Raw genomic sequence first — 27,915 nt, 5'->3', positions numbered from 1 at the left:
AGATTCTTAACCACTAGGCCACTCAACCCAGGAAGTCCCTTATATATATGATTTCATATAATTCCATAATAACCTTTTGGCCCCCCTTCCCCATATCATTTCTCCCCTTTTCCTCTTTACACTGGTAACCACTAGTTTCTTCTCTATTGGATATGTGTATTTTAATTGGAGTGTTTTGAAAAGTTGTCTAAGCCCAAGGGACTGAAGCTAAACTAGAGTACGATGATAAATAGAAGGAGTGATGATTAAAATAGCATTCGTGAAGAACTACCTTGTATCATGACTGTTTCACCTGCTCTTATCTGTAGTAACAATTGTGAAAACAATCCTATGGTTGTGATCTTATGTATTATTTTTATTGTATTATAAAAATTATTTTTAGTTTATTATTTAATTATATTATTATTATTATCATCTCCATTTACTAATGAAGAAATGGAGACACAGGTTAAACTGCTTTCCCCCTCCCCCGCACCCCGATCAGGATCTGGTAGAGCGGGCTTGCTCAGATGCTTCAGCCTAAATTAGGTTTTGTTTATACAGGCTAGAGTCGCTGCCCTGGCTGGTGGTGGCAGTTTTAATGAGGATTCTGTAAATTCTTCACCTTCACCACTGTCTTATTTATAACTTGGCTTCTCCATGTAGGTGGGGTCTTAGCCTATAGGACTAGCTGTTGTGATGGATGACGGGGTGGGGTTCCCTGGTGACTCAGATGGCAAAGAATCTGCCTGTGGTGCCGGAGACCCGAGTTTGATCCCTGGGTCAGGAAGATGCCCTGGAGAAGGGAATGGCAACCCACTCCAGCATTCTTGTTGGGAGAATTTCATGGACAGAGGACCCTGGTGGGCCACAGTCCATGGGGTCACAAAGAGTCAGACACGACTGAGCAACTAACGTGACACACTAACATTGTGATGGGTGGCGGGCGATGTGTTTCTGTGGTCCAGGCCCCTGAAGGCTGAGTACACACACTCTCCTGCATTGTAGGTTCCAAGGAAGACAGCATCTGGGTTGGTTCTGTCTTGCTTTTTTTCCCCCTTTCCCCTCCATCTCCTCTGAGCTTGCCTCCTTCCGGTCCTGTCGTCAGCACATTCTAGCCTCAGCATTCTCTGGATTCGCCGGCTTGAACGGCAGTCCCTGCTTTTGCCTTAGCAACAGAAGGCTTTTTTAAATCAGAGAGGATAGTAGACAGAGCCAGAGTCGGCCAGATTTATATAACGTAACTGGTAACGGGTCTCTGTGCTTTGCAGAAGCTTTTTGCTTGGCACCTTTCTCTTGGTACATTCTTTTTCTCCCTTCAAATCTCTAGAATTCCAAGCAGCCAGTGTCTTAGGATTACAAATTTAATGTGATGTGGAAAATAAAATGGTCAGAACTTCTGGAAGTATCTCTACTCTGCCTGGCTTTTTGCCATATGAGCATCTGTTCGTATATTTTATTTTTCTAAAGATGTTTTTGATGTGGACCATTTTTAAAGTCTTTATTGAATTTGTTACAATATTGCTTCTGTTTTACATTTGGGTTTTTTGACCCAGAGGCATGTGGAATCTTGGCCCCCCCGACCAGAGATTGAACCTGTAACCCCTGCATTGGAAGGTGATGTCTTAACCACTGGACCACCAGGGAAGTCCCTGTTAGTATGTTTCATCCTCACCATGTTTTTAGAGTTACCATCTCAGGAATAACTTGTTTCCCTTAGTTATCATATCCAAGGAAGCTGAGATTCCTTTTGACATATTAGTTTTAGGCAGTATTAACAATTTTTCTATAGTAAGCTCACAAGCAGTCTTCCTGCTGATCCATTATGAATAGACAAAAGTTTATCATTGCCTTGAGTTTGCTCATTTTCTATGAAAAGTGATTGAGATTTGATAGGGAGCAAGAATGACAAACACATTTACTAATAAACTGCACAGGCTCTTTGCCTCATTTGTTAGAAGGATGAGGTCATGGGATAAGAATTGTTAAAGACAAGTAAGCGTCAGGACCTTCCTGGCAGTCCAGTGGTTAAGACTTCCAAAGCAGGGGGGTGTGGGTTCAATCCCTGGTCGAGGAGCTAAGGTCTCACATACCTGGCAGCCAAAAAACCAAAACAGAAAAGAGAAGTAGTATTGTCACAAATTCAGTGAAGACTTTAAAAATGGCCCACATCAAAAAAAAAAAAAAAATCTTAAAAAGGAAAACAAACAAAAATAAGCGTCAACATCCTGACATACATTAGCACATCCGGTGTCTCTTGGGCCCATCCCTGTGTCCTAGGGTAAGAGTGATATAACAGGATAGGTGTGATGCAAGTCATCAAGGTGAGCGTGGAGACCTTCCCTCCTTGAAAAGTGCTTTGTGTCCTGGGTTTTCCCTTTTAATCAGCTCGCAAGTATTTGTCGTGCTTCTGTATCCTGTGCAGTTTGGGATGGTACACTGATTTTTGTCCATCTATCATTGTTGTTGTTGAAATAAGTGTCCTCTAAGTAAATGAAAATTTTCGAATAGCTAAACTTGAAATCAGGATGGGACATAGGTGACTTCTGGAGAATTAATCTTGTTATACTGCTTATCATTCTAATCACCAAGTTACTCTAATCTTTTTATGAAATGAGAGCTACATTTTCTTGTCATCTTAAGCACCACACAGAGCATAATTCTTATAAGCCAGTTACGGTTCTGTGAAAACGGAATGATATCCTCAGGGGCTTTAGAGATGAAACTCTAATGGGTGCCAGCCTGTTTGAGATATGGTGGCTACATGGTGGAGGCATCTTGGCTTTCTGTCACTTGCTTTTATACCTGCGTTCATCCCCAGCAACCTCCTCCACTCCCACCCTTTACTTTGCTGCTTCTAATTAATTATGGTCTACAAATCCACTCATTCATTTAGCCAACACACCCTGGTCAGGTATACCATGCATTGAGTACTGTCCTCGAGGGCTTGGAGAACATGAGCATATAACATAGATTCTATTCTTATCCTCATGGAGCCTGTGGTCCAGAGGGGAAGACACACTACACAGATAAATGTATAACTACAGAATGATGGTTGTCATATAGGAAACAAAGGAATAGGGAATAGATAAACAACAAAGCCTTACTATATAGCATAGGGAACTATATTCAGTGTCCTGCAATAAACCATACTGGAAAAGAATATGGAAAAGAATGTGCATATATGTATAACTGAGTCACTTTGCTGGACAGCAGAAATTAACACAACGTTGTATTGATAAATCAACTATACTTCCGTGAAATAAATTTTAAAAACAAAACATTTATTAACCTAAGGAAAGGGCGTAAGGGGTGAATGGGAGACGTGTTTTAAGTGGGGAAGGGGACAGCAGGGTTGGGATTTTGGAGGAAGTCCTAACTCTGGTAAAGATTTTGCATCCACCCTAAGTCATGTGAGGGGCCACTGAGAGTTTTAAACAAGGGTTGGAAGGATCAGATTTGGCATGTGAGTTGGAATGAGTGCTCAAGAAAGGAAGCCATGAACTCCATCCTCTGCTAGACTCTCCAAGGAGGTATGAGTGTTCCAGTGAGGGAGCTCCTGGTCCCTGCATTTTTGACATTTCTTTTGATTGCTCAGTATAGGGATTGGCAGGCTTTTTGTTTTTTTCCTTCGAAGAGGCAGATAAGTTTGCAGCCATATGGTCTCTTGCAGTTATCCATCTCTGCCGTTATAGCATGAAAACAGCCATGGACAATACCTAAATGAATGCCTGTTGTTGTTGTTTAATTACTAAGTCGTGTCCAACTCTTTTGCGACCCCATGGACTGTAGCCCACCAGGCTCCTCTGTCCATGAGATTTCCCAGGCAAGAATACTGGAGTGGGTTTCCATTTCCTTCTCCAGAGGATCTTCCTGACCCAGGAATTGAACCCCATGCAGGGATCTCCTGCAAGGCAGGTGGATTCTTTACCACTATACCACCAGGGAAGCCCAAATAAATGCCTAGGTTCCCATAAGTCTTATTTACAGGAACAGGTGGCATGTGGGATGTAGTTTGCTGACCCTTGGCTCAGAGGATGCTTTGTTTATCATTTCCATGGTCTTCATCATTGAGGTGGTTGAGCAAGGGAGGAAATGCAATCTACGTGGTTGTCCCTGGCCTCGAGCTGCTTACAGTCATTATGGGAAGATAAGTATATACACTTTGGAAGTCATCAACTAACATTACAAGGCAATATGTAATTAGGCACCAACATGATGAACAAAAGAAACAGGAAATGTGATGAGTTTGCTCACTGGCTTGGAATGAGTGTCTAGGAATGGTTGTAAAGGCTTCGTGGAGAAGGTGGAACTTTGACAATCACAGACACCTTGAAGTTGAATACACCTTAAATTGAATACAACCTCGTCCAACCTGCTAATTTTACAAGCATGTGAACCCAGGCGGAATTGATCTTAAGGCAGAATCTGGACAAGATTCTCTACATCTTGGCCCAGGTAGTCTTTCTCTTTCAGGTCTGGTCCTCCCACAGTCTGAAAATACCTATCTAGTAAATTCATAGTAGTAAAGAAGAGAAGGACCAAGAGGTTCCAAATTATGGGTTATATGGTGGCTTCTTTGGTCCTTGAAGAAAGGGGTTCTTAAAAGGCTGAGAATAGCATGATTGTACCTATTATTTGCGATGAGAAGGAAAGAAAAGAGAAACTAGTGTGGAGTGGGAAGGGAAGGAGGTGAATATGGATTATAGAAAGATGCATGGGTACCTGACATGTGGACAAGGAAGCAATCTACCTGTCCTCAGTAAGAAGAATCTCTAAATTCTTTACATGTGCACGTTCAAAGGCATATCCGTGCTGTTAGAGTACTTGACTGCTATAAAGAAGGAAGTAGTCTGTGTGCTCTGATGTGGAAAGATTTCAGTGATGCAGTATTAGAAGATGAACAAAAGCAAGTCATAGAATAGTGGGTATATATAGCCTTTCCCCTTTATATATGTAAACCAAACCCAAACCTGAGGTAGCCAACTTGGCCAAGTGAAAGCATGTATGTGTATTTTATGTGTAAATGCCCAGAAAATGGTCTGGAAAGATGCACACCATAATCAAGAGAGTGTTTCTCTGGGGGTGGGTGGCTTTGAGCAGAGACTTAAACATTTCACTCTATTCCATAATTATTAGAGTGGTTACAAGGAATAGTTAGGGAATGTGGGTTTGACATGTACACACTGCCATATTTAAAATTGATAGCCATTAAGGACCTACTGTACAGGGAACTCTGCTCAATGTTATGTAACAACCTAAATGGGAAAATAATTTGAAAAAGAATAGATAACATATATAAGTATAACCGAATCACTTTGCTGTACACCTGGAACTAACTCAACATTGTTAATCAAATATGTGCCAATATAAAATAAAAAGTTAAAAAAGAATTTTTATTTTTGTTATAAATAATGATTTTAAAAGAGAAATATTAAAGCAATAAGGGAACTTCCCTGGTGGTCCAGTGATTAAGCTTCATGCTCCCAGTTCAACGTTAGGGTTCTCCTGGTTGGGGAACTAAGATCCCACAGGCTACACGACACAGCCAAAAAAAAAAAAAACAGTAGAAAGTGCCAGGTTGTGTGAGGGTTGGAGGGAAGGATCTGACAGTTGAACTGGGTTGTCTCCAAAGTGGGTCTCGGAATCTCAGGTGATTAGAGCCCAAGGGGGCCCATCTTGTTTCAGGAAGTCCAAAACTTAGTTGGGGATCAGAATCATTGGGAAAGCTTAAAAACCAAATCAGACGAAAACAGATTCTTGGCCTCATTGCAGATCCACCTGATCTCAGGTGATGGGCTGGGGATGTGGATTTTCAAAAAGCTTCTCAAGGTAATGTTGATGTTGCAGTTGAGGCCCCAGGCTTGCTTTGAAGCTCTGATTTAATTCCCCTGCCTCTGTATCAAGGAGAGATGGAAGAATCTCGATCAAAGAGAACCAGCCTCAGGTTTTCTGGCTCCTGTTCTCCTCAGCTTTTTTCATTGACTGTGTCTCTTGATTTAGATGTCTTCCCTAGCATCAGCTTTTAGGCATCATCTCAGCTTGTTTTTACATTTTATAGGGAATTTTCTTAAATGTTGTTTTTGAACTTTAACTGCCCTCCTTCCCATGCTTTGTTCTTAGGCGCTTAGGTGGCTGCAGGTCCATGCTCCATTGAGCCTGGCCTCAACAGATAGGAGCATCTGAAAGTATTAACTCTGTTGTTTAAAGCTCATTCAGAACACCAAGGGCCTGCCTCTGGTTTACAAAATAAAAAGAAAAGGTCATTTAGCTTTGTAAAGACAAAACCTTTGGAAAAAAAAAATCACACTTTGTCTATTGGTTAACGCCAACTGGGTCACCTGTAGTAGCAGCTTGAATATTTGTCATCCTGCCATCTCAGCTGATTTGTCCAGGTGTCAAGAAATGGCTACCGATTAGTTGGGTTGCAGCAGGAAGACACTATTCGGCAAGTTACTTTCCTTTTGCATTAAGATTTTAATGTGTAGCATTTTTAATATGAGTCCCAAAGTGCTTTCATGTTCATCTTCTCCATTGATTTTATAATCAGTTTGCAGCTTCACTTTACAGATGGGAAAAAAGAAAGCTGAGGCAAAAGTCAGGCAACAAAACCAAAACTTTGCAGCCAGGAGATCAGATCCCCTGTGGAATTGTAGTCTGTTTTTTTTTTCTCTCTCTCTTATGACATAGCTGTTAAAAGGGCACAGTACTGGGGACTTCCCTGGTGGTTCAGTGGTTAAGAATCCACCTTCCAGTGCAGGAGACTTGGGTTCAATCCTTGGTTGAGAACTAGATCCCACATGCCACCAAGCAACTAAGCCCCTGTGTGCCACAACTAGAGAGAATGAATGAATGTTAAAAAAAGTGGCAAAGTACTGGTCAGACTTTTAATGGGAATGATGATGGTCGGGTAGGGATTATTCCATCCTTTCTCCTCCTCTTCCTGTGTAACATCTTCTTAGCTTTTGTTCCTCCTTTCCCCCTTTTTTTTTTTCTTTCAGCTTGGATTCCTCAGTACCACCAGGGCTCAACCAGAGCAGAAGGCACCAAGTCTCATTGGCAAATACCACCACGTTGACCGCATCACCGGCCAGGTGCTCACCTGTGATAAGTGTCCAGCAGGAACCTACGTGTCCGAGCACTGTACCAACACAAGCCTGCGTGTCTGCAGCAGCTGCCCCACGGGGACCTTTACCAGACACGAGAATGGCATCGAGAAATGCCACGAGTGTAGTCAGCGGTGCCCCTGGCCGATGATCGAGAAATTACCTTGTACTGCCTTGACTGACCGAGAATGCACTTGCCCACCTGGCATGTTCCAGTCGAATGGTACCTGTGCCCCCCACACGGTGTGCCCCGTGGGGTGGGGGGTGCGGAAGAAGGGGACAGAAATGGAGGACGTGCGGTGTAAGCAGTGTGCTCGGGGGACCTTCTCCGACGTGCCTTCCAGTGTGATGAGATGCAGAGCGTACACAGACTGTCTGAGTCAGAACATGGTGGTGATCAAGCTGGGGACCAAGGAGGCAGACAATGTCTGCGGCCCGCTCCCGTCCTCCTCCAGCACCGCCCCACCCTCCCCTGGCACAACCAGCCTTTCACGCCCTGAGCACACGGAACCCCACGATGTCCCTTCCTCCACTCTCATTCCCAAAGGTAACTTAACCTCGTGAATCGTGTATGTGAGGAAGGCTCCGAGCCCTGTGGGGCGGTACCAAGAACGGGCGGGGAGCCACGATGCTTTCTCCATCTTGTCTATTCCAAAGTCACCCCTTGAAGATGGGGCTTGCCTTTTGTGGCTGTTTAAAGTCTAGCTTCCATGGACCTATTAGAAACATTGAGACTCAGAAGTGTTAGCTATTAGGGAGGAATAAATATCTGAGAAGTAGGTGACATCAAGCTAGAAAATTAGAACCAGGAGAAACAAGGTCAGCATGTAGCCTTAGGGAAATCACTGAACTTCTGCAGGCCCTGGTCACAAACTTGTCAAGCATATGACACCGTAAATGAGTGATTTGGCTCCTTTAAGGTCCCTTCAGATTAAAAGTTTTCTAACACCCAGCCAGTCCTGGGGAGACATAGCCGGAAGGTCAGGAGAAGGGGAGAAAAATACCACGACATCTGGAAAGGAAAGGTGAATGTTGGATCCGAGGGGAGTCTGAGAAAAGGAAGATCAGGCAGGAGTGTCAGGAAACAAGCAGATGTGTGTCATGTTGAAGGTAACTGGTGTTCACGTCTGGAAAAGAGTTTTTTATTTTTTTCCCATAGGACTTTATGTCCTTCATCAAGTATATCCCAGTTTTCCTCAGAATTCTTTGAATCTCAGGCAAGAATAACATTTAGCTTTTATTTTCAAATTCCTTTTGATTGAGTTTAATTTTCATGAGATGATGGCCGAAAACTGTCCAGCGAGCTCTCACATGCGGTTATGTTTGACCTTCTGATGAGACCCCATAAGGAAGGCCTTCTCACAACCGCCACTAGAAATGAAGAAGCAGCCTCAGAGAGCTCCCATGATCTCTCCAGGTTTCCTCAGGGGTCAGGTCCTGTCTCTTGGGACTTGAAATCCCTGGCTTTCACTCCTTAATGGAAAATTGCTTGTGGAAGCTTCTCTGAAAACAGTCCACTAAGCTGCCTGCCCAAATCTTGCTGCTCTATTACTAGCACATACTTAGCAAGTCCTGCTTTATTTTGTTCACTGAGAATCCCACCAAACCTTTCTCTGGTCCAACTTAGACTGGAGTTTGAACTCTTTCCTTTATCTTAGTCATGTTTTCATTTTACCACTGTATCTTGAAATAGCTAGCTGGTGGGAGAGGAAGAATAAAGAAATTAAAAGACAGCGGAATTCAATTGGAGCTAGTTTTGTAATAATCAAAACAAGTAAGAGTTGACGTGGTACGCGCGGCACAGGGGAGGCTACTGTGAAGCTCAGGCTTGGTCCCTGAGGATGCCCTTGCTTTTGGTAGGAGAGAGTGAGTTTAGCTGTTAAGCTGAGTTTTAACCTCTCACATAAAGGCATTGTCAAGGTCTTTGTGAAAATGTACAGTATCATTTATTCTAAAGCTCCATAGGTCATCTCTTCTTGGATTATCTGATTTGGAGATGACTAGGAAGAGGATGGAATGTGTAGATACCCCCATATAGAAAAGCTCTTGCCCCCTCCTTACTCTTTTTTTTCTAGGCATCAACTCAACAGAATCCAACTCTTCTGCCTCTGTTAGACCAAAGGTGCCAAGTGGCACCCAGGAAGGGACAGCCCCTGACAACACAAGCTCAGCGAGCGGGGAGGAGGGCGTGAACAAGACCTTCCCCAAGCTCCAGGTAGCGAACCACCAGCAAGGGCCCCACCACAGACACATCCTGAAGCTGCTGCCGTCCATGGAGGCCACTGGGGGTGAGAAGTCAAGCACGCCCATCAAAGGCCTCAAGAGGGGCCACCCCAGGCAGAACCCACACAAGCATTTTGACATCAACGAGCACCTTCCGTGGATGATTGTGCTTTTCCTGCTGCTGGTGCTGGTGGTGATAGTGGTGTGCAGTATCCGGAAAAGCTCGAGGACTCTCAAGAAGGGGCCCCGGCAGGATCCCAGCGCCATTGTGGAAAAGGCAGGGCTCAAGAAATCCATGGCCCCCACCCAGAACCGGGAGAAGTGGATCTACTACTGCAATGGCCATGGTGAGCCTGCCAAACTCGTTCCAAAAAGCGATTCCACAGTTTTTGGAATCTCTTTTTATACCAAGTGCTGTTTGATCTGTTTGTGATAGGAGAAATCAGGTGGATAGCGTGTGATGTGGTAATGTTCAGAGAGAATAACTCATCTCTCCTGGTTCCCCTGGGCATTTAAAGGACAGTTATTTCCGAATGAGACGTGACAGTGACCTTCAGGGTCTTTGTTCAACTTTGTCGTTTAACAGGTGAAGGGATCAAGTTCAGAGAGGTTTGGCTGCCTTGACCCAGGGGAGTCGGTCTTTTGTTTCAGCGAAGGTGGGACTGAATCCCTATCTCCTGATGGAGGCTGCTGAGAAAATAGAGGGAGGAAAAAGGCAACTTGTCTGAAGTGCACTTTTTCAAATTTGAACCTTGCCTTTAGGTTCCTATCACTTTACCCACATGTATTTCCCCCCCCTTATATTTTTAGGATCTCATTTCTATTGGGAAGATAGGAAGGTTTTTTGGGTTTTAAACACCCAAAGCTTAGTATCTTGATCACCTGAGGCTGGCCCCATATCTCTTACCTAGTTATCAGTGTGTATGAGTACGGGCTGGAGTATTTCAGCTTTTTCTCTTTGGAGGGCAAATCATAGCTAATGAAACTTGTCCTGCTAGCTAAGTGTGATCTGAAGGCTGCAGTTTTCAGACTGTGGCAGTAAAACTTCCATTTCTTTAATATTAAATAAGATTTCAGCCCAAGTTTTGATAATCCCATTCAGGATCTTTCTCCTTAAAGATAAAGGCATAAAGCTTAACTTCCTGTAAAGTGGTTTGACCTTTTGTATTGAGTCTTGAACTTGCTTATACTCTTTGGCCCAGCAGTTCTATTTCTGTGAATTTATCATAAAGATATAAATCAGAAATACTAAAACAAAAAAATTTAAGCACAAGGATTTTGAACTTTTAATTCAACATCATGTATAATAAATAAAAACCAAAAGTAATTGGAGGGTTGGTTTTAGGGAATTGACTAAGTAAATTGTGGCATATCCATATTATGACTATGAATATTATGTTGAGGTTGAGGATTATGAGATTTTTTTCTTTTTTAACCCATGACATGGGAAAACGTTTATACTAGATTAAAGAATAGAAAAAGCCACCATACTACGCACCTTATATAATATAATCTTAGCTATCTTAAAACTTGGGAATAAATTCCGAAAAGAAATATGCCAAAGTGACAATGAAGTTTCTTTCAGTTTGGTGGTGTTTATGTGGATTTATCCCTTATTGGTTTTGTTTTTTACCCAAATTTTCTTTAATAAGCACATGCTAGGCTTATAATCAGAAATGTGGAGGAAGTTTAACAAAACAACTCATTTTATTTCCCTTTGCTAATTTGTGTGAATGTCAAACCAAGTGAAAGACGGGTGAACTTCCTACTTGGGATGAGCCTGCACAGATTTGAATGAAACAACCTTTTGCTGGCAGCTGAAGAAGGAAGACTCCAATTCTCCCTTTTTTAAAAAAATCATTTTTATATGGATATAATTGCAAAAACACACAAGAATTGCAAAATCAGTACAAAGAATATATTCATGTCCCCACTTGACCTATTGCTAACATTTTGCCCTTCTGCATTATCATTTGCTCCTTTTCTATAAAAATATATATGTTTTATGTTATAAAATGTGCCAGGTAATTTAGTTATATATAAAATGTCATGTAACATAATATGCAATATATAGGTAATTTCCCTGATGGCTCAGATGGTAAAGAATCTGCCTGCAATGTGGGAGACCTGTGTTCATTCCCTGGGTGAGGAAGATCCGCTGGAGAAGGGCTTGGCTACCCAGTATTCTTGCCTGGAGAATTCTATGGACAGAGAAGCCTGGAGGGCTAGACATAAAATAGTTTTTCTGAACCATTTCATGAACATTTATGGCAGATACTTCAGTATTTATTTCCTAACAAAAGGATATAGTCTTAAAGAATAGCAGTTTTCAACTTCAATAAGTTTAACATGGATACAATATTTTAATTTACCATGCATATTCCTCAGTTGTCAGCTGACCCAGTAAAAGGCCTGTGATAGACAGTGTACTTTTTCCTGTGATATAGGGTCTTGCCTAAGATCTGGTATTTCATTAAATTGTCCTTTAAGTGGCCAGGCAGAACCTTTGTTCTAATATATAGTTAGCAGAAAACAATGTGTCCATTCTGTTCAATTAAAGAAGCGACTCCATTCTTTCAGTAGCTGTGTTTATGGATTAGGTTATGGACAGCTGTATTTCTAAAAGTCTCTTGTGGTGTAGTTTTCAGAATTCTCGAGAATACAGGAAATTATAGAAGTAAATCTAGTCCAGCAACACAAAGCAACTTAATACAACGATCTTAGGCGTTTTTATGGCCGCCGTAACCTTGTAAACTACCATGTCTGTGTCCTTGAAACAATCCTATTTTGTAGAAAGAATGGAAAAGCCAAATCAAACAATACCTGACCCTACCTTCTGAGGAAGCAGAGCTTCAGCATTCTGTTTTTCCAGCTAAATCACAGTCATCTCATTCAGATGTTACTATCTCTTTCAGCAGTTTAACCTTTTTCCCTAGGATTTTGCCTTGGGAGGTTTATATTTAAGATTTTTTTTTTTAAAGGAAGATCTGTTCTTTCCAAATTGCTGTCCTCAAAGGTACACTCAGGTAAAATCCCATAACAAAGAGAGGTTCTGTTTCAGAAAAACCATTCCAGGTGCTCAGAGAGGCCTCTGGAAACAATACCTTGTTGATCTGATTGCAGTGAGTTCTGGGCAGCAGATAATCCTGTATAGTAAGATCATTTTCTGGTCCTTATCCATTTCACACTGAATTGTTCAGGAGGATAAGGGTGAGGATAAAATCACCTAGTCCTGGGTGTTCTGTATAAGAGGTCATTACCCCTTGCTCACCTTAAGCAGACGGTGCTGTATTCCTGAATGCCCTGTAGACCCCAGCACTCTGAAGCCAGACCAGTGGTTCCTACCTTTCTCATCAAGACCATCTCTTTTGTGGGGGGATCCTCTCACCCCTTATGGATTTATGGTTCTAAAGTTGAATTCCACAAAACTGCTACCCTACTTTCATGGAATCCTAGTGCTGGAAACACAAGATGAGGTCTTACGTGGCCAGGAGGAAGGGAGACTGAGAGTGCTGTGGCATTTTGTGTGTTTTATATGTTTCCTTCACTTCTAAAGTCATAGCAATTTTTTGCTTGGCCAGTTGGCACTGTACTCCTTTCGGCTTGGTCCAGTGTAGGAGAATTTGTCTTTGTTCAAATTTTTATTCATTTATTTAATTTTGTTTGTGCTGGATCTTCCTTCGTTTCTGCACCAGGGCTTTCTCTAGTTGTGGCGAGCAGGGGTACTCTCTAGCTGTGATTCACAGGCTTCTTCCTGCAGTGGCTTCTCTTGTTGAGGAGCGCAGGCTCTATGGCACTCGGGCGTCAGTAGTTGCGGCTCTCAGACTCTCGAGCACAGGCTCAATAGTTGTGGTGCAGGGCTTAGTTCCCCTGTGGCATGTGAGATCTTCCCAAACCAGGCCTCAAACTCGGGATCGAACTGGTCTTTATTGGGCTTATAAAGGAAGACCATTTCCCGGTTTCACAGCTCTGCAGAACTTCACCCTCTTTCCAGGAGAAGCAGTAAGAAACAATCAAATTGTAGGAAGGGAACTGTGATTGTGTTTCTCTTATAAATATTTCTCCGAAGTTGCAGGGGTTAGTTGGGGACAAATGCAGTAACTGGAAGCTGTGCCCTGGATGTATCTGAACAACATTAATATACTCTTCAATCAGATTTCAAGAATGACATAACATTTCATCTGAATTATTAAAGCCACCATAAGCAGTGTTCAGAAATGAAGAACAAATGAAGTGCATTAGGAATTCAATAATGAGTACTTTTCCACTTTACATGTTTCTCTGAAGTGGGACTAGGGGGTGTTTGCTACTACCCACACAGGCAAGATCTTGAGGTGATTTGGGGTGCAAATCACCCAAATAAACTGTGACTTTCTAATATGATTTTCTAACCTTATAAGAAAGGTTTCTGCCACCATTAAGTTTTCATTGTCTACTTTTCTTTAACAATGACTGGTACCATCCTTGGGCTTACATGGTGGCTCAGTCAGTAAAGCATCTACCTGTCAAATGCTGGAGACACAAGAGACTCTGGTTTGATCCCTGGGTCGAGAAGATCCCCTGGAGAAAGAAATGGCAACCCACTCTAGTATTCTTGCCCAGGAAATCCCATGGACAGAGGAGTCTGGCGGGCTATCATCCTTACTGAATGCCATATCCTGTTCTAAACACTTTTATAAGTTTAACTTAATTTTCTTAACCCTATGAGGTGAGCTACTGCCATCACCATTTTCACTTCAGTTCAGTCACTCAGTCGTGTCCAACTCTTCACGACCCCATGAACTAACTGCACCACGCCAGGCCTCCCTGTCCATCACCAACTCCTGGAGTTCACCCAGATTCATGTCCATCGAGTCGGTGATGCCATCCAGCCTTCTCAGCCTCTGTCGTCCCCTTCTCCTCCTGCCCCCAATCCCTCCCAGCATCAGAGTCTTTTCCAATGAGTCAGCTCTTTGCATGAGGTGGCAAGTACTGGAGTTTCAGCTTTAGCATCATTCCTTCCAAAGAAATCCCAGGGCTGATCTTCAGAATGGACTGGTTGGATCTCCATGCAGTCCAAGGGACTCTCAAGAGTCTTCTCCAACACCATAGTTCAAAAGCATCAATTCTTCGGCGCTCAGCTTTATTCACAGTCCAACTCTCACATCCATACATGACCACTGGAAAAACCATAGCCTTGACTAGATGGACCTTTGTTGGCAAAGTAATGTCTCTGCTTTTGAATATGCTGTCGAGGTTGATCATAACTTTCCTTTCAAGGAGTAAGCGTCTTTTAATTTCATGGCTGCAGTCACCATCTGCAGTGATTTTGGAGCCCAGAAAAATAAAGTCTGACACTGTTTCCACTGTTTCCCCATCTATTTCCCATGAAGTGATGGGACCGGATGCCATGATCTTCGTTTTCTGAATGTTGAGCTTTAAGCCAACTTTTTCACTCTCCACTTTCACTTTCATCAAGAGGCTCTTTAGTTCTCTTCACTTTCTGCCATAAGGGTGGTGTCATCTGCATATCTGAGGTTATTGATATTTATCCTGGCAATCTTGATTCCAGCTTGTGCTTCTTCCAGCCCAGTGTTTTTCATGATGTACTCTGCATATAAATTAAATAAGCAGAGTGACAATATACAGCCTTGACGTACTCCTTTTCCTATTTGGAACCAGTCTGTTGTTTCATGTCCAGTTCTAACTGGTGGGAAAACCGAGGTGCGGAGAGTCACTTGCCCAAGGTCACACAGCTATAAAGAAATAGTGCCAGGTTTTAATCTCAGGCACTGATCTGACTGTGGACACTGCTCTCTGATTCTCAGAGTCTGGATTTATAAAAAAATCTGGATTTTAATTTTTCCAATGTTAGAAATTTCTAGGTTTCTGTGGTTGACTTTTTTTTTTTTTTACCATGCCCAATCAAGAAAAATTTACTTCCCTTAGCAAAACCCAACTTGTTCTGAAATAAAACAACCATAAAATTGTCATCAGTAATGAGTTTGCCTCCACGGAAGCCACTCCGATTACCTCCTTCTCCCTTTTTCTTGGATTGCTTGCAGTGGAAGCATTCTCAAGCCAGGTACCCAAGGGCTGCAGGCTCTGAGGGCCGTTTGGAAACAGAAAAGCTGTTTCAAAGAAGTCCGAGGTGATGGAGTTGTGCTCATAGGAGCTCACATCTGTTGAACTTGGTAGTGCTTTTCTCAGCCCTGGATGGCAGCAGCAGTAGCAGCAGCTGCAACCAAGAAACCTTCCTTGCTTTGCCAGAAGCCTCCTGGACTCCAGATTCCAGACAGTCATCCTGTCTGTCAGCCCAAATTTCCTATGGGAAGTAGACTTGAAGTGTAAACACCGGGGAGCCGGGCTGAAGGGAGCAGATTCTTCCATTGACGAGGCTGCCCAGTCCTTGCTGTGTCCTTAGGGCTGCAGTCATCTCACGGGGAATAGGCAGGAGCAGGCGGGCTGCTTTCCAGTCCCCAACTCTCCACCCTCTGTCTTTGCCACCTCTGCTTCCAGTAATGCTATTTCCAGCAGACGGCACCTTTCGGTGGATTCTAGGATGTTTGAGAATTATAAAGCACACACAGCCATTGTAGGAGAAAAGCCTCTTACCCTGACAACTTCAAAAGCATTACCTCGTGCAGAGTGGAGGGAGGTGTGGCCTTTGCTCTTGGAAGGCTGCTGTCCTTCCCAGGCCCACCCTATGGTGACTTCTTCCTCTAGACTTTAGAGGACAGGTATTTATGTTTTATGGAGGAGGAAACGGCAACCCACTCCTGTTACTCTTGCTGGGAAAATCCCATGGACAGAGGAGCCTGGCTAGCTACAGTCCCTGGGGTTCCAAAGAGTCAGACACGACTGAGCTACTGAGCATATTTGTTTTTGATGTATATTTTAGTCTCTCATTTATCTAACTAACAGTTTTTGAATTTAAGCTATTTGGGATACTGGAAAAACACATCAGCATTTTCACCATGTAGGGCTAAAATACAAGCAGGGAAAAAAAGTTCCTTACCAGTGAGTGTCCTTGAATCAACCTGGTCAGGTTTATGTAAGCAGATTTTGCAGAGGAGGAAGAATTGCTAGAATTCTGTTGATCGCTCTTCATGAGTAATTAGTTATTACCCTTGTAATGTGTGTACAGAATTTGATGTGTTGGGTTGCTAATATGTCAAATTGTAAAAAGTAGGTGGGTTCAAGTTTACAAATTAAAAAAATTCTTACTATATTTTGTCAAATTAAAGATGCCACTGATTGTGGATGCACTGTTATTTTATAAGGAAAATAAGGAAAAAAACAAAAAACTGCAACTGAGCTATGGAGAGGCATTGATTAAAAACATATCACTTATATGTAGAATCTAAAAAAATGATACAAATGAACTTATTTACAAAACAGGCTCACAGATATGGAGAATAAATGTGGTTACCAAAGGGAGAAGGGGTGAGTGAGGGATAAATTAGGAGTTTGAGATTAACAGATACACACTACTATCTATATATAGGGCTTCCCTGTGGCTCAGCTGGGAAAGAATCCACCTGCAATGTGGGTGACCTGGGTTTGATCCCTGAGTTGGGAAGATCCCCTGGAGAAGGGAAAAGCTACCCACTGCAGTTTTCTGTCCTGGAGAATTCCATGGACTATAGAGTTCATGGAGTCGCAAAGAGTCAGAAACAACTGAGCGACTTTCACTATATATAAAATAGATAAATGATAAGGTCCTACCAAATAGCACGAGGAACTATATTCAATATCTTGTAATAGCCTATACTGGAAAAGAATCTGAAAAAGAGTATCTGTCTTATCTGTCAGCCTGTCTGTGTATCTGAATCACTTTTCTGTATGCCTGAAATATTATAAATCAGCTGTACTGCAATTTTTAAAAAGTGCTTTCAGATATCTTAGAATGTCTAAAATATGGTGGCAATCTTTTAGCCCCAGTCCTGCCTCTTCTCCATGAAGTCTGACAGCCTGATTCTAACTGCGTTGTTCAGTTCTGAGTTTTCCGCTATGGCCTGTTGGCTCCCTGGGTTCCTTTCTTCCTTCCTTTGGGTCTCCTCCCACCGCTCTGGCTGTTCCTTCTTCAACTCCTTGGCTAGGTCCTCCTCTTGGACCCCACCTCTGAATAACGGAGAGCAGGCTCCATTTGCACACATTCCCTCCCTGGGTGACCCATGGCTTTACATACCATTTATCCGCTGCTCATTTCCAAGTGCATCTTCCCAGCCTGGATCCTGCACCTGAACTCAGGCAGAATGCCTCCCACCTGCCTGACGGACCCAGATGTCCAATAGGCACTTCAGTTGGGAAAATCTGAATCCTGAACCATCCAGTCCACATCAGTTACCCAGTGCAGAAGATGGCACCTCCAGTCTTCCCCCTGATTAAAGCAGAACCTTAAAGTCATCCCTAGGTTGGGAAGATCGCCTGGAGTAGGAAATGGCAACCTACTCCAGTATTCTTGCCTGGAGAATTTCAAGGACAGAAAAGCCTGGTGGGCTGCAGTCCATGGGGTTGCAAAGAGTCGGATACGACTGAGCACTCAGGCGTGTTAGAGTCATCCTTAACTCCTTTCCTTCTTTCTCACCCCATATTAGATCCATTAGCCAATCCCACCTGCTCTACCTTCAAAACAGATGCAGAAGCTGACCATGTCCCCTCCTTTTCACAGCCACCACCCTGGCCCAAGCCACTGTCACCTCTCTCCTGAATCATTGCCTTGACATCTTAACTGGTTGCTCTGCTTTTGCCTGTGGCCCTTTTAGTTTATTCTTGACACAATGGCCAGAGTGATCCTGTTCGATGTAAGTCAGATAGTGTCATTCGTGTCATTGACAAGTCAAAGACCCCAGTGACTTTCCTTTGCATGCACAGCAGCAGCCTGGAGGCCCAGTGTGATCTGTGCTCCCCTGCCAGCCAGTCAGCTCCAGCCTCCAGTGCCTACCATGTTCCCCATGGCTCACTTGCTCCAGCCACACCGGCCTTCCTGCCCTTCAGTGTACGGGTCAACACCCTTCCTCCCTTCGCATCTGGTGTTCTCCCACAGGGCTCACTCCCTCACCTCTAGGGCTTGATTCCAACGTTAGCTCAGTGGACCCTTCTCTGAGATACCAGGGAGCAGGCCCGTATCTAAAATTGCAGCCCAGCCTGCTCCATCGCTTTCCCTCTGCTTTCTTTTCTTCCCTAGCTCTCCTGGCTGGCTGTCTAACACATGGAATTTCATTACTTCCCGTATCCCCCAACTGAATGTAGGCTTCACCAGGGAAGGATTTTGTGTTGCTTCATTCATTGCCACTGCCCAGTGCCTAGAATTGTGTCTGATGCTCAGTAAGAGCTCAATGCATTTTTATTGAATGAATAAATCAGCATCTTTAGATACAGGCTAAGATAAAGGAAGAGGGCATTTTTGGCTTTGTGTTTTTTTGTGTGTGTGTTCCTCTGAGAAATGAAAGAAAAGGTTATTAGTTGTTCTCACAGCCTCAGTGAAATTGATATCTTCCATCTGGAAAACCATCTACTGTCTTGACAGAGTTTGCCCTTGGTAAACAGTTCCTCCGTAAACCACGAGACCTTTGCACGGTGGTTTTTAGCGGCTCCCTAGACTCATCTGAGCTTGTAATGATTGCCCATTGAACCTCCAACAAAATAGTGATGAATTCTGCCTTGGAAACCACGTTAGGGTTTCAAATGAAATCGAAACAGTTCCCCCAGCTTTTCACCTCCACAGGGAAGGAGTATTTTTAACTTGGGGCAAACCAAGTTCCCGGCGTGGATGAAGCAGTTTTCCGTGTGATGCTTTTGGGAGTGATCGTTGTAGACACAGTGTGTTTTTATTTTTATGTTTTGACCATGCGGGATCTTAGCTCCTCCACCAGAAATTGAACTTGTGCCCCATGCAGTGGAAGCGCAGAGTCTTAACCACTGGATTGCCAGGGAAGTCCCGATAGAGCATGTTCTAACCGTCCTATGACATGCTGGTTACTGCAAAACACATTCATGTGTGCGGTGTCTGCTTTTAGGAGCATTTACTGTGTTATCAGGCCAGACAGACCGTGACTTGGATAGCTTATCTCTGGAGGAGGTTTCCACCCTGGTGGGACCTCTTTGCCTCATGAGCTCTGGGCTCAGATGTGCAAACAGTGGACCACCCTCCATGGAACCCCTGGCAGAGGGAGAGGTTCTTGCACAACACCAGGGTTCCTGTGCCGGGAAGCCTGGGTTCCCCTCACTGAAAGCCACACGTTGGCCTAACTTCTGATCATGATAAAGACTGTCGATCTGGCCAGACCACACAGCAAGGATGTGATAGCCTTTGGTCCCTCACATTCTCAGGGGTTTAAGTTATAGACTAAGGGGATAATAAATGGTGGGGGTGAGCAGTTTAGGCAAGAGGGACGGGATGACAAAATGGCTCCCATTCATTCATTCAGAGACACTCATTGTACTTTTTATTATTGCTAGGTTCCGGGAGTTGGTGGGGATCATGGTGATGAGAGCAGGCATGGGGCTCAGGCAAAAGAGGTCCAGAAAAGGCATCTCTGAGAACATGACCGTTGCACAGGGCATCATGGAATGCTAAAGCTAGGCTTTTATTCAGATTTATGAACTTGACCTCCATTGCTATACAAACATTATCTGTGTTGTGTCCGTCTTTGCCCTGTGTCTGCTGTTGGCAAACTTGAGATTACAACATGTGTTGATGAAGAGCATGTTTGGGGTCAGGAGTCAGGCTGGGAGTAGAAGTGAAGTGGTTTTGAGCTCATGTGTCCTGTTTTCCTGAGACATATATGTCTCAGGAGACTGTGTGTGTATGTGTGTCTGTGTGTGTGTGTGTGTGTGTGTGTGTGTGTGTAGAAACCAGCACAGGGATAACTGTGGAGTCATCTGTCCTGGGAAGAGTTTGTGTACTAATTGCCTCCATGAGAGTTTTTTCATTATTTGTCCCTCCTCTTCCCCCACTTCTTTTTCTAGAAGGATAATGAGAACTGCTATACATTTCACAAGGATGGGGGATACAGTGGAAATCTTTTTAAATGATGAGAATGTAGTACCAGCAAAAAGCTTATACTAAACACATTCATCCCTTCGATGTACTCACTCCTGTACTTCATGGTTGTGTAGCATGAAATTCAGAGGGCTGTATCGTGGGGTCCACACGACCTCTGTTTCCTCCAGTTCTTTCATCACTGTTTCTTGTGTCTCTTCCAGGGAAGGCTTTACAGTGGCTTCTTAATGATGGCACTCATTTCAGATGTTTATCTCCAAAAGAACAGAGCTTTAATACTTTCTTTATAAAAGTCAGTTCGGGTTGTTATTAAAAGAGGACAAACCCTTTCTTGCATGCTGGCATTGACATGAAGCTTGAAAAGAAATGAGCCTCCAGAGAGGATTGTCACCCAGATCATATCTAACTCAGGGTTTTATAATGTTTGGGAAAATACTGTGTCTTTCATGATAACCTCATCCCTTTTTCTTGAGCTTCCTCAGGGTGGAGCTGGGCATTCTGCTCACTCAGAAGAGGGAGCCCCCGAGTGCTGTCTTGATACTCTGCGAGTGGCAGGGGAGGCGGCATTGACCTTTCACCCGTCCCTTTCACCCGTCCCTTTCTGTGGGTGGCTATTGTCTTGTGCAATGATGCCCCTTCGGACATATACTAGAGAGATTTCAAGAAACCCAGGAGGTTGGGATGCTGGAGCCTGTCTTCATCGTCCAGTGCCCGTGATCCTGGTGCTAACAGCCTCTGTCTTTGTAGAACTCCTCCTACCTTTCAGATTCGTTGCTCCAGTGACCCTGGTCCAGAAGTGGAAGAAACAGAGGAAGGAGAAGCAAGGTGCTTTATAGTTTTAACACTTGACCCCATCCATCTCCTTATCCGGCCTATGAAATAAGAAGTGGTATTTTCATTTTACTGATGAGGACACTGAAATCTTATAAGTCATTTGCCCCAAAGTCACACAACTAACAGGTCATAGAGTTTGAAATCATATCTTGGGATTTATACATTTGTGATCTTTCTACTTCTTGCGCCTTAAAAATCACAAGCCATTTCCCTTGGGCCAGGCCCACCTTCTCAGATGCAGCCCCTGGCTAGTACATCCCCTGGTTTATAGGACTTGACTCCTTCAGTTACTTCTTTAGAAACTTCTACCATCCCCCAGAGCTCCAGGACCTGCAAACACAAGAAAAGCGAAGTTAACCTCATTGCCCATCAGTCAGCACTTTGATGGGTTGACAATTATATTGCTTTTCAACCTAAGGAAAAAGAAGTTCGGCTAAACAAGTTGAGATTGATTTAACGCCTAGTGACTGTCTTCAGTGAAAATTCTCCGAACTCTGATGGACAGATGACCAGGGCGCCCTGCCAAGCAGGGACTTGGTCTCAATCTCAATTTCACTAGCATTTCACAGTGAGGTTAATCATTGGAGCAGGAACTTTCATTTTTGTGTGTGTGTTTCTTTTCACACAGTGCTTCTCTAAGTCTTTTTGCCATTTGATACTTCAGTCTTGTAACTGATGAGAATGTAGTACCAGCAAAAAGCTTATGCTTAAACACATTCGTCTCTTCGCTGTTTTCATTCCGTACGTCCTGGTTTAAAGCAGTTTAAACTGCTACCAGCACATGGGCTCGTTTGTGTTGCTTATGGCTGCTGTCACCTAACAACAGAATTGAGAACCTGCAGCAGAGACTGTATAGTTCTCAGTATTTACTCTCGCCCTGTACAGAAAAAGCTTGCTGAAACTTCCTTTTTTTTTTTTTTAAAGGGACCGTAGTTTAAAGAACTACAGTTGGTATCCTCAGAGAAAAACTTTCCCAGCATCTGCTTGGTCAGTAATAACAGGCCAGGAAGAAGCACACACATCATGGCCAACCCTGAGTGCATTCATATGTGGGCTGTGCCCTAGGAGCAGAATTCAAGTGAATAATAATGTTCCTCTATGACACCACATTCCATATGATCCACAGCAGGGGTACCACTAGCTAGCTGCTGCTAAGTTGCTTCAGTCGTATCTAACTCCATATGACCTCATAGACGGCAGCCCACCAGGCTCCCCGTCCCTGGGATTCTCCAGGCAAGAACACTGGAGTGGGTTGCCATTTCCCTCTCCAATGCATGAAAGTGAAAAGTGAAAGTGAAGTCGCTCAGTTGTGTCCAACTCTTTGCGACCCCATAGACTGCAGCCTACCAGGCTCCTCCGTCCATGCAATTTTCCAGGCAAGAGTACTGGAGTGGGGTGCCATCGCCTTCTCCGAGCTAGCTAGGCAGCCTTAAAACTAGTCTCTAGTCTTACTCCATGAGATTCCTCACCAATAAAATTAAACACTTAAAGAAAATTTATATATCCCACATAATAGTATGTGTATATATGAGTTGTATATGAATACATGTCTGTAGAAGTGTTATATATATATGTTACATATATAGCTTTAAAAGGAATAATAAAAATAAATATCAAGTACAGTAATAAAATACAAAGACCTGTTCTCCCACCATGCAGCTTTGGAAGTTGAACCTTGTGGATACCTTTGAAGTCCCCTCTGTGCACCTGTCCAGTAATGCCCCCCTCCCTCCCCAGAGGTAGTGATCTCAGTTAATCATTCTACTGCATTTCCTATACTTGCATTACTGATTTTGCCTGAAACTTTTTTTCTAAACAAAGAACACTTTCAGATCCCATCAAATTTTGTGCTCCATCGGCATGACTTCATTTTCTTGGTGCTAAACTCTTTGTCTTAAAATCTCACAAGGGCTTTCAGTCTCCAGCAAACAGTTAGCACACAGTGGCTGCCCAGTGAATACTCTTGAAATACTCTGCAGGTTTTTCTTTTCCCTTTGGTGGCGATGGTGGGATTGGGCAAGGTACATCTAGAGTCATGGGCTAGTTCAGAGTGGTCTTCTTCTGTGGTGGTCTGTAATCCTGTGCTAGGCTGAGAGGCTGGGGTCTCCAGAGCTAGTGGTTGCCTCTGCCATCTTTGTCTTTATCAGCTCTGCAGTGGGAGGGGCCAGGCTGGTTCACATGAGTTGACTCCATGTTTACATAGTAGAAGAATAAGGTGAAACCTGATTCATGGTCCTTAAATTTAGCTTCCAGTCAATCTTAGTTGAAGGAAAATCTCATTGAACCCATTCTTCGTGTTTTCCTCTTTTTTTTTGTAATTTTTGTGGCTGAAAAAAAAGTATAAATGCTGGCTTTCAGAAGAAGGAGCTATTGTTAAGCGTAAGCCTTTTAAACTCTGTAATTACTCCATAAAGCCTGTGTGTTTGCATCAGAAATGCATTTTGTCTTAAGTTGTAGTGCTCAGTGTATGGAGCATTTATAATGATAGGGTACTTCCAAAAATAAATCGACTCTATAGAAAATGTTAATCAGCTGATCCCCAGGGACTGTCCTGAGTATCTCCACTGTACAAATGAGGAAATGAACATGACAGTTAGTGGTTTGCCCAAAGCCACACTGTCGCTGGCATCACGAAGATTTAAGCAAAGGTCCCACGTACAAGAAAACACAGTCGTGTTTCCATGCAAGACACTGTGGGCCTTCCTCGAATTGACCTACATTAAGATTCAGGGACGAAGCAGCCTTTTGGTGTTTGGAAGAATCGACTACATCAACCACAAATAACTGGTTTGCTTCTGAAAGTTACCTGCAGGGTTTTAAATAGGACTTTTTTTTTTTTTTTTTTTTTTTGAGGAGTCTGTTTGCTTGAAATCAAAAGCTATGTATCGCTAAATGATTGCTATGAAAACTAACAAGCAGTGGGTTCAAGAGTATTTCACACCGCCAGGGAAAATAGTGTGAGAAGTACAGTCATTTCTCAAAGTGTGGTATCCCAGTTTTACAGTTTTCAAGAAAGCAGCCTGCTACCAGGCACTTACTTTCTGAAACCATTTTCGGGGGATTGGTTCAGGATATTCACAGTCTTCCAAGTCATCTGCCTCAGTGGCACGCTGTGACTGAGGAAGGGTTTCCATGGCTGTGCAAACCACAGAGTCTTCCATTTACAAGGACACTTCTGGAATTCTTAGTGCTCTCTTCTTAGGCACAAATGGATAGTTTATTTTACTTGGAGCAAAAAATGTTTTGTTTTTTTCCCTCCTGACTAACTTCTAGTTAATTGAAAAATTCAATTAACCATCCTGGTAAACTCTTCTTCCTTTGCTTTCTTCCCCAAGCTTCACTTGGGAACTTGACTCCATTTTTTTTTTTTTTTGAGTAGTAAATGCTTTAAAGACTTTTCCCCAAGATTTTTATTTTAAAAATTGAAGTATAGTTGATTTACAATGTTGTGTTAGTTTCTGGAGTACAATGAAATGATTCAGTGTGACACATATATATTCTTTTTCAGATTCTTTTCCATTGCGGTTTATTACAAGGTACTGAATATAGTTCCCTATGCTATACAGTAGGACCTTGTTGCTTATCTATTTTTTATATAGTAGTTTGTATCTGCTAATCCCAAACTCCTAATCCATTCCTCCCTCACTCCCTTTCCCCTTTGGTAACCATAAGTTTGTTTCTACATCTGTGAATCTGTTTTGTAACTAAGTTCTTTTGTGTCATATTTTAGATACCATATATAAGTGGTATCATATGTTATTTGTCTGTTTCTGACTTACTTAGTAGGATAATCTCTAGGTCTATACATGTTGCTCAAATGGCACTATTTCATTTTTTATGGCTGAGTAGTATTCCACCGTGTGTGTATACACCACATCATCTTTGCTAGCTACAGTTAGCCGACATTGTTAGCTATAATAACTCTGGTATCTGGGCATGTGAGTATGGCTATTGAACGATATGGTGTTGACTCAGAGGACTCATTCACCTGTCGTAGTAACTACCAGAGCCCTTACTGTGGGGTTATATTGGATAAATTTGGGCAAAGCCAATGCATAATTGCAGAGAGATGGTGCCTTATAGAGGAGGACACCAAATTTTGCCATGCAGGGAAGCCCCTACTTCACAGCAGGTGGATGCAGGTGCTTATCCTAGTTATCAGACCCCAAGATTTGATTTTGGCATTTTACACTCTGATCATCAGATCTGGGAACTATAGATCCACGCTGACAGATTTACAAGTAACCTACTATGAGCTAGAATGACTCAGTATCCAGTGAGTTGGGTTCAAAATCCAACCTGCCTACCTTTGTGATATTGGGCAAATTATCTTACTTTTCTTTTTTTTTTTAAACCCAGACAATTGAAATGTTAATACTTTATAAAAATGTTCCAGGATCTGATGCCTTCACATAATATCTGGAAGATAATAGCTATTGTTATTATACTGTCATTTTGCTGTTGTCTTCATTATAACTGTGCAAGTCAACTTAGGAGACTGAATAATAATAGATGAGAAAGTTGCCTTTTGAGTACAGTATTTTAAAGCGTGAGAAGGAATTGGACTGGATCAGATGGGTGTTTTGTCAGTTTGTGTATTGGACACCATAGCCTTGACTCTCAACACCCTTTACCCAGACAGTGCTGGATTAACTCCACTTCACTTTGAACCTGTGACTTACCTTTTTCTAGATTTCATGAAGTCACCGTTTTTTTCTTTTCATCTGGGAGCCTCTTGTTTATTTGATTCCAGTTTTTAGCAGCAAATAAAGGACTCACCTTGAGTACTTTGAGTTTGGCTTTCAAAACATCTTTAAGGGGTGATTTATTATTCATCCATGTTGCTCCTTCTTCTGGTTCCACTTTCCTGAGGTGACGTTTGCAGAAGGTGGGCTAACTCATCCCAAGGATGGGTGGCGTATGCCAAGCGCTTCTAGAAGACACTGCACTCCCTTGATTAGAGCATGGGAAAGCATGCTTCTTTAAGTTTGTTAAACCAGAACAGCCTTCTATAAAGCCCTCATGTTTCTGTACTTTTTCTTTATTTTGTTTTGTGTCTGGTATAGGTATTGACATCCTGAAGCTGGTAGCAGCCCAAGTGGGAAGCCAGTGGAAGGATATCTATCAGTTTCTGTGCAATGCCAGCGAGAGGGAGGTGGCCGCTTTCTCCAACGGGTACACGGCAGACCACGAGCGCGCCTACGCAGCGCTTCAGCACTGGACCATCCGGGGCCCCGAGGCCAGCCTGGCCCAGTTAATTAGCGCCCTGCGCCAGCACCGGCGCAACGATGTGGTGGAGAAGATCCGTGGCCTCATGGAGGATACGGCCCAGGTAACGCAGCCCAGCTGTCTGTCCTTCCCACTAACCTTTAGGTCCCTGAGCTCCAGATTTTACCAGGTATATGTCAGAAGAGAAAAGAACTGCTCGTTGCTATTAAGCTTCACACCACACACACACACACACACACACACACACACACCTCTTCTAGGGCAGTGCTTCTAAGCGGTTTCCCATTAATCATCTAGAGAACTTTTAAAAAATTCTGGTACTTGGACCTCACTGTAGACCAAATTAGAATTTCTGAGGACAGGACTCAGAACGAGTACTTTTAGAAATCAGTATATTTAAAAGCCCTACAAGTGCTTCTAATGTACAAAACTGAGAATGTTTGCCTTTGGGATGGATTCTGGCATCAAACTGTACATCTAGATCTATTCCCTTTTTTCCCCAATTTACGGTTTCATTTTGCATAACACACTTTGAACAAAAGCAAGAAGGAAGACTTTTTTCTATTCCCTTCCTCTAACAGCTGATGTTTTCAGTGATGTGGTTTAAGAAGGCTCCCTCGTATCACCAAGTAACCGCGAGGATGCAGGTGGGGCTGGCAGTGTTTAGTAACAAGATTGATATTTCTCCCTGGGCTTGTCCAATCAGTGTCTCAGATGAAACTGATGGGACCTGGGAGGGTGATTTATTTATAGTCGTTGGTCCATGAGCCCCGTTTTGGCATCAGGAAGCACGGGATAGGAACCCTGGTTCTGACACTAGCTGAGTGACCAAGTATGTTTCACTTCAACTTTCTCTGCCTCTGTTATCTCAGTTCTTACCCGAGTTCATTAAGACTCGAGGAGTAAAGTATATAAAATACCTGACCTACTGAAGGTGTTATACATAGCACAGTTACAGTTATGATGTATTTACTTAGCCCTTCCTTAATCATAAAGTACTTCTCTGAAAGGCTGTGAATTAACTACAAATTTGGCTATTGAATCATAGTTCTCAGATTTCGATTGAAGTTTTGCAATGTATTCTCAAGGAAAAACACTGCTGCTGAGACTTGATAAAAACCACTTAAAATTTAAAAGACCATTCTGCCTGTGTTCTTTTCCAGTGGTCTAAACTCATTACCTAAAAGAGTGAGGGAGAGAGTTTTTTCCCTGGTCCACTCTAATCTGCTATCATTCTGCACCACATTTGTGTATCAAGGGACTCAATTTTATATATTTAAGAAGTCCCAATGCCTTCATCTTTCTATACTAGCAGTGTACTTCATTATTGAAATAAACATTCATCAGGTGAATCTTTTATCTAAGTGACTGACTGGATAAAAGTTCGTTGGTGCTAATTGACTCTGAAGATAGTCTTTAAAGCTCCTAGTATACTTTTTAAAATTTATTTTTAATTGAAGGATTATTACTTTACAATCTCGGTGTATTTTTAACTCCTTTGAAATGTGGAAGTTCAGAAAAAAAGATTTACTAATAGAGGCAGGGGTAAGCATTCAA

At 42.9% G+C, this 27,915-nt stretch overlaps 1 protein-coding gene across 1 annotated transcript in view; it reads left to right on the top strand.

Moving 5' to 3' along the window:
- The window catches only part of TNFRSF21 (TNF receptor superfamily member 21), a 63,904-nt gene that overhangs the window by 10,816 nt on the left and 25,173 nt on the right, over positions 1–27,915 (top strand). The window contains exons 2-4 of the mRNA XM_027524260.1: positions 6,981–7,632; positions 9,161–9,655; positions 26,196–26,461. Coding sequence (XP_027380061.1) covers positions 6,981–7,632; positions 9,161–9,655; positions 26,196–26,461 — 1,413 coding nt within the window. The remainder of the gene's footprint in view (positions 1–6,980; positions 7,633–9,160; positions 9,656–26,195; positions 26,462–27,915) is intronic.

This window comes from Bos indicus x Bos taurus, chromosome 23 (assembly GCF_003369695.1).
Source record: "Bos indicus x Bos taurus breed Angus x Brahman F1 hybrid chromosome 23, Bos_hybrid_MaternalHap_v2.0, whole genome shotgun sequence".
Lineage (NCBI taxonomy): Eukaryota > Metazoa > Chordata > Mammalia > Artiodactyla > Bovidae > Bos > Bos indicus x Bos taurus.
The sequence above is the reverse complement of the archived record's forward strand: the minus strand, read 5'-3'. Positions and strand labels throughout refer to the sequence as shown.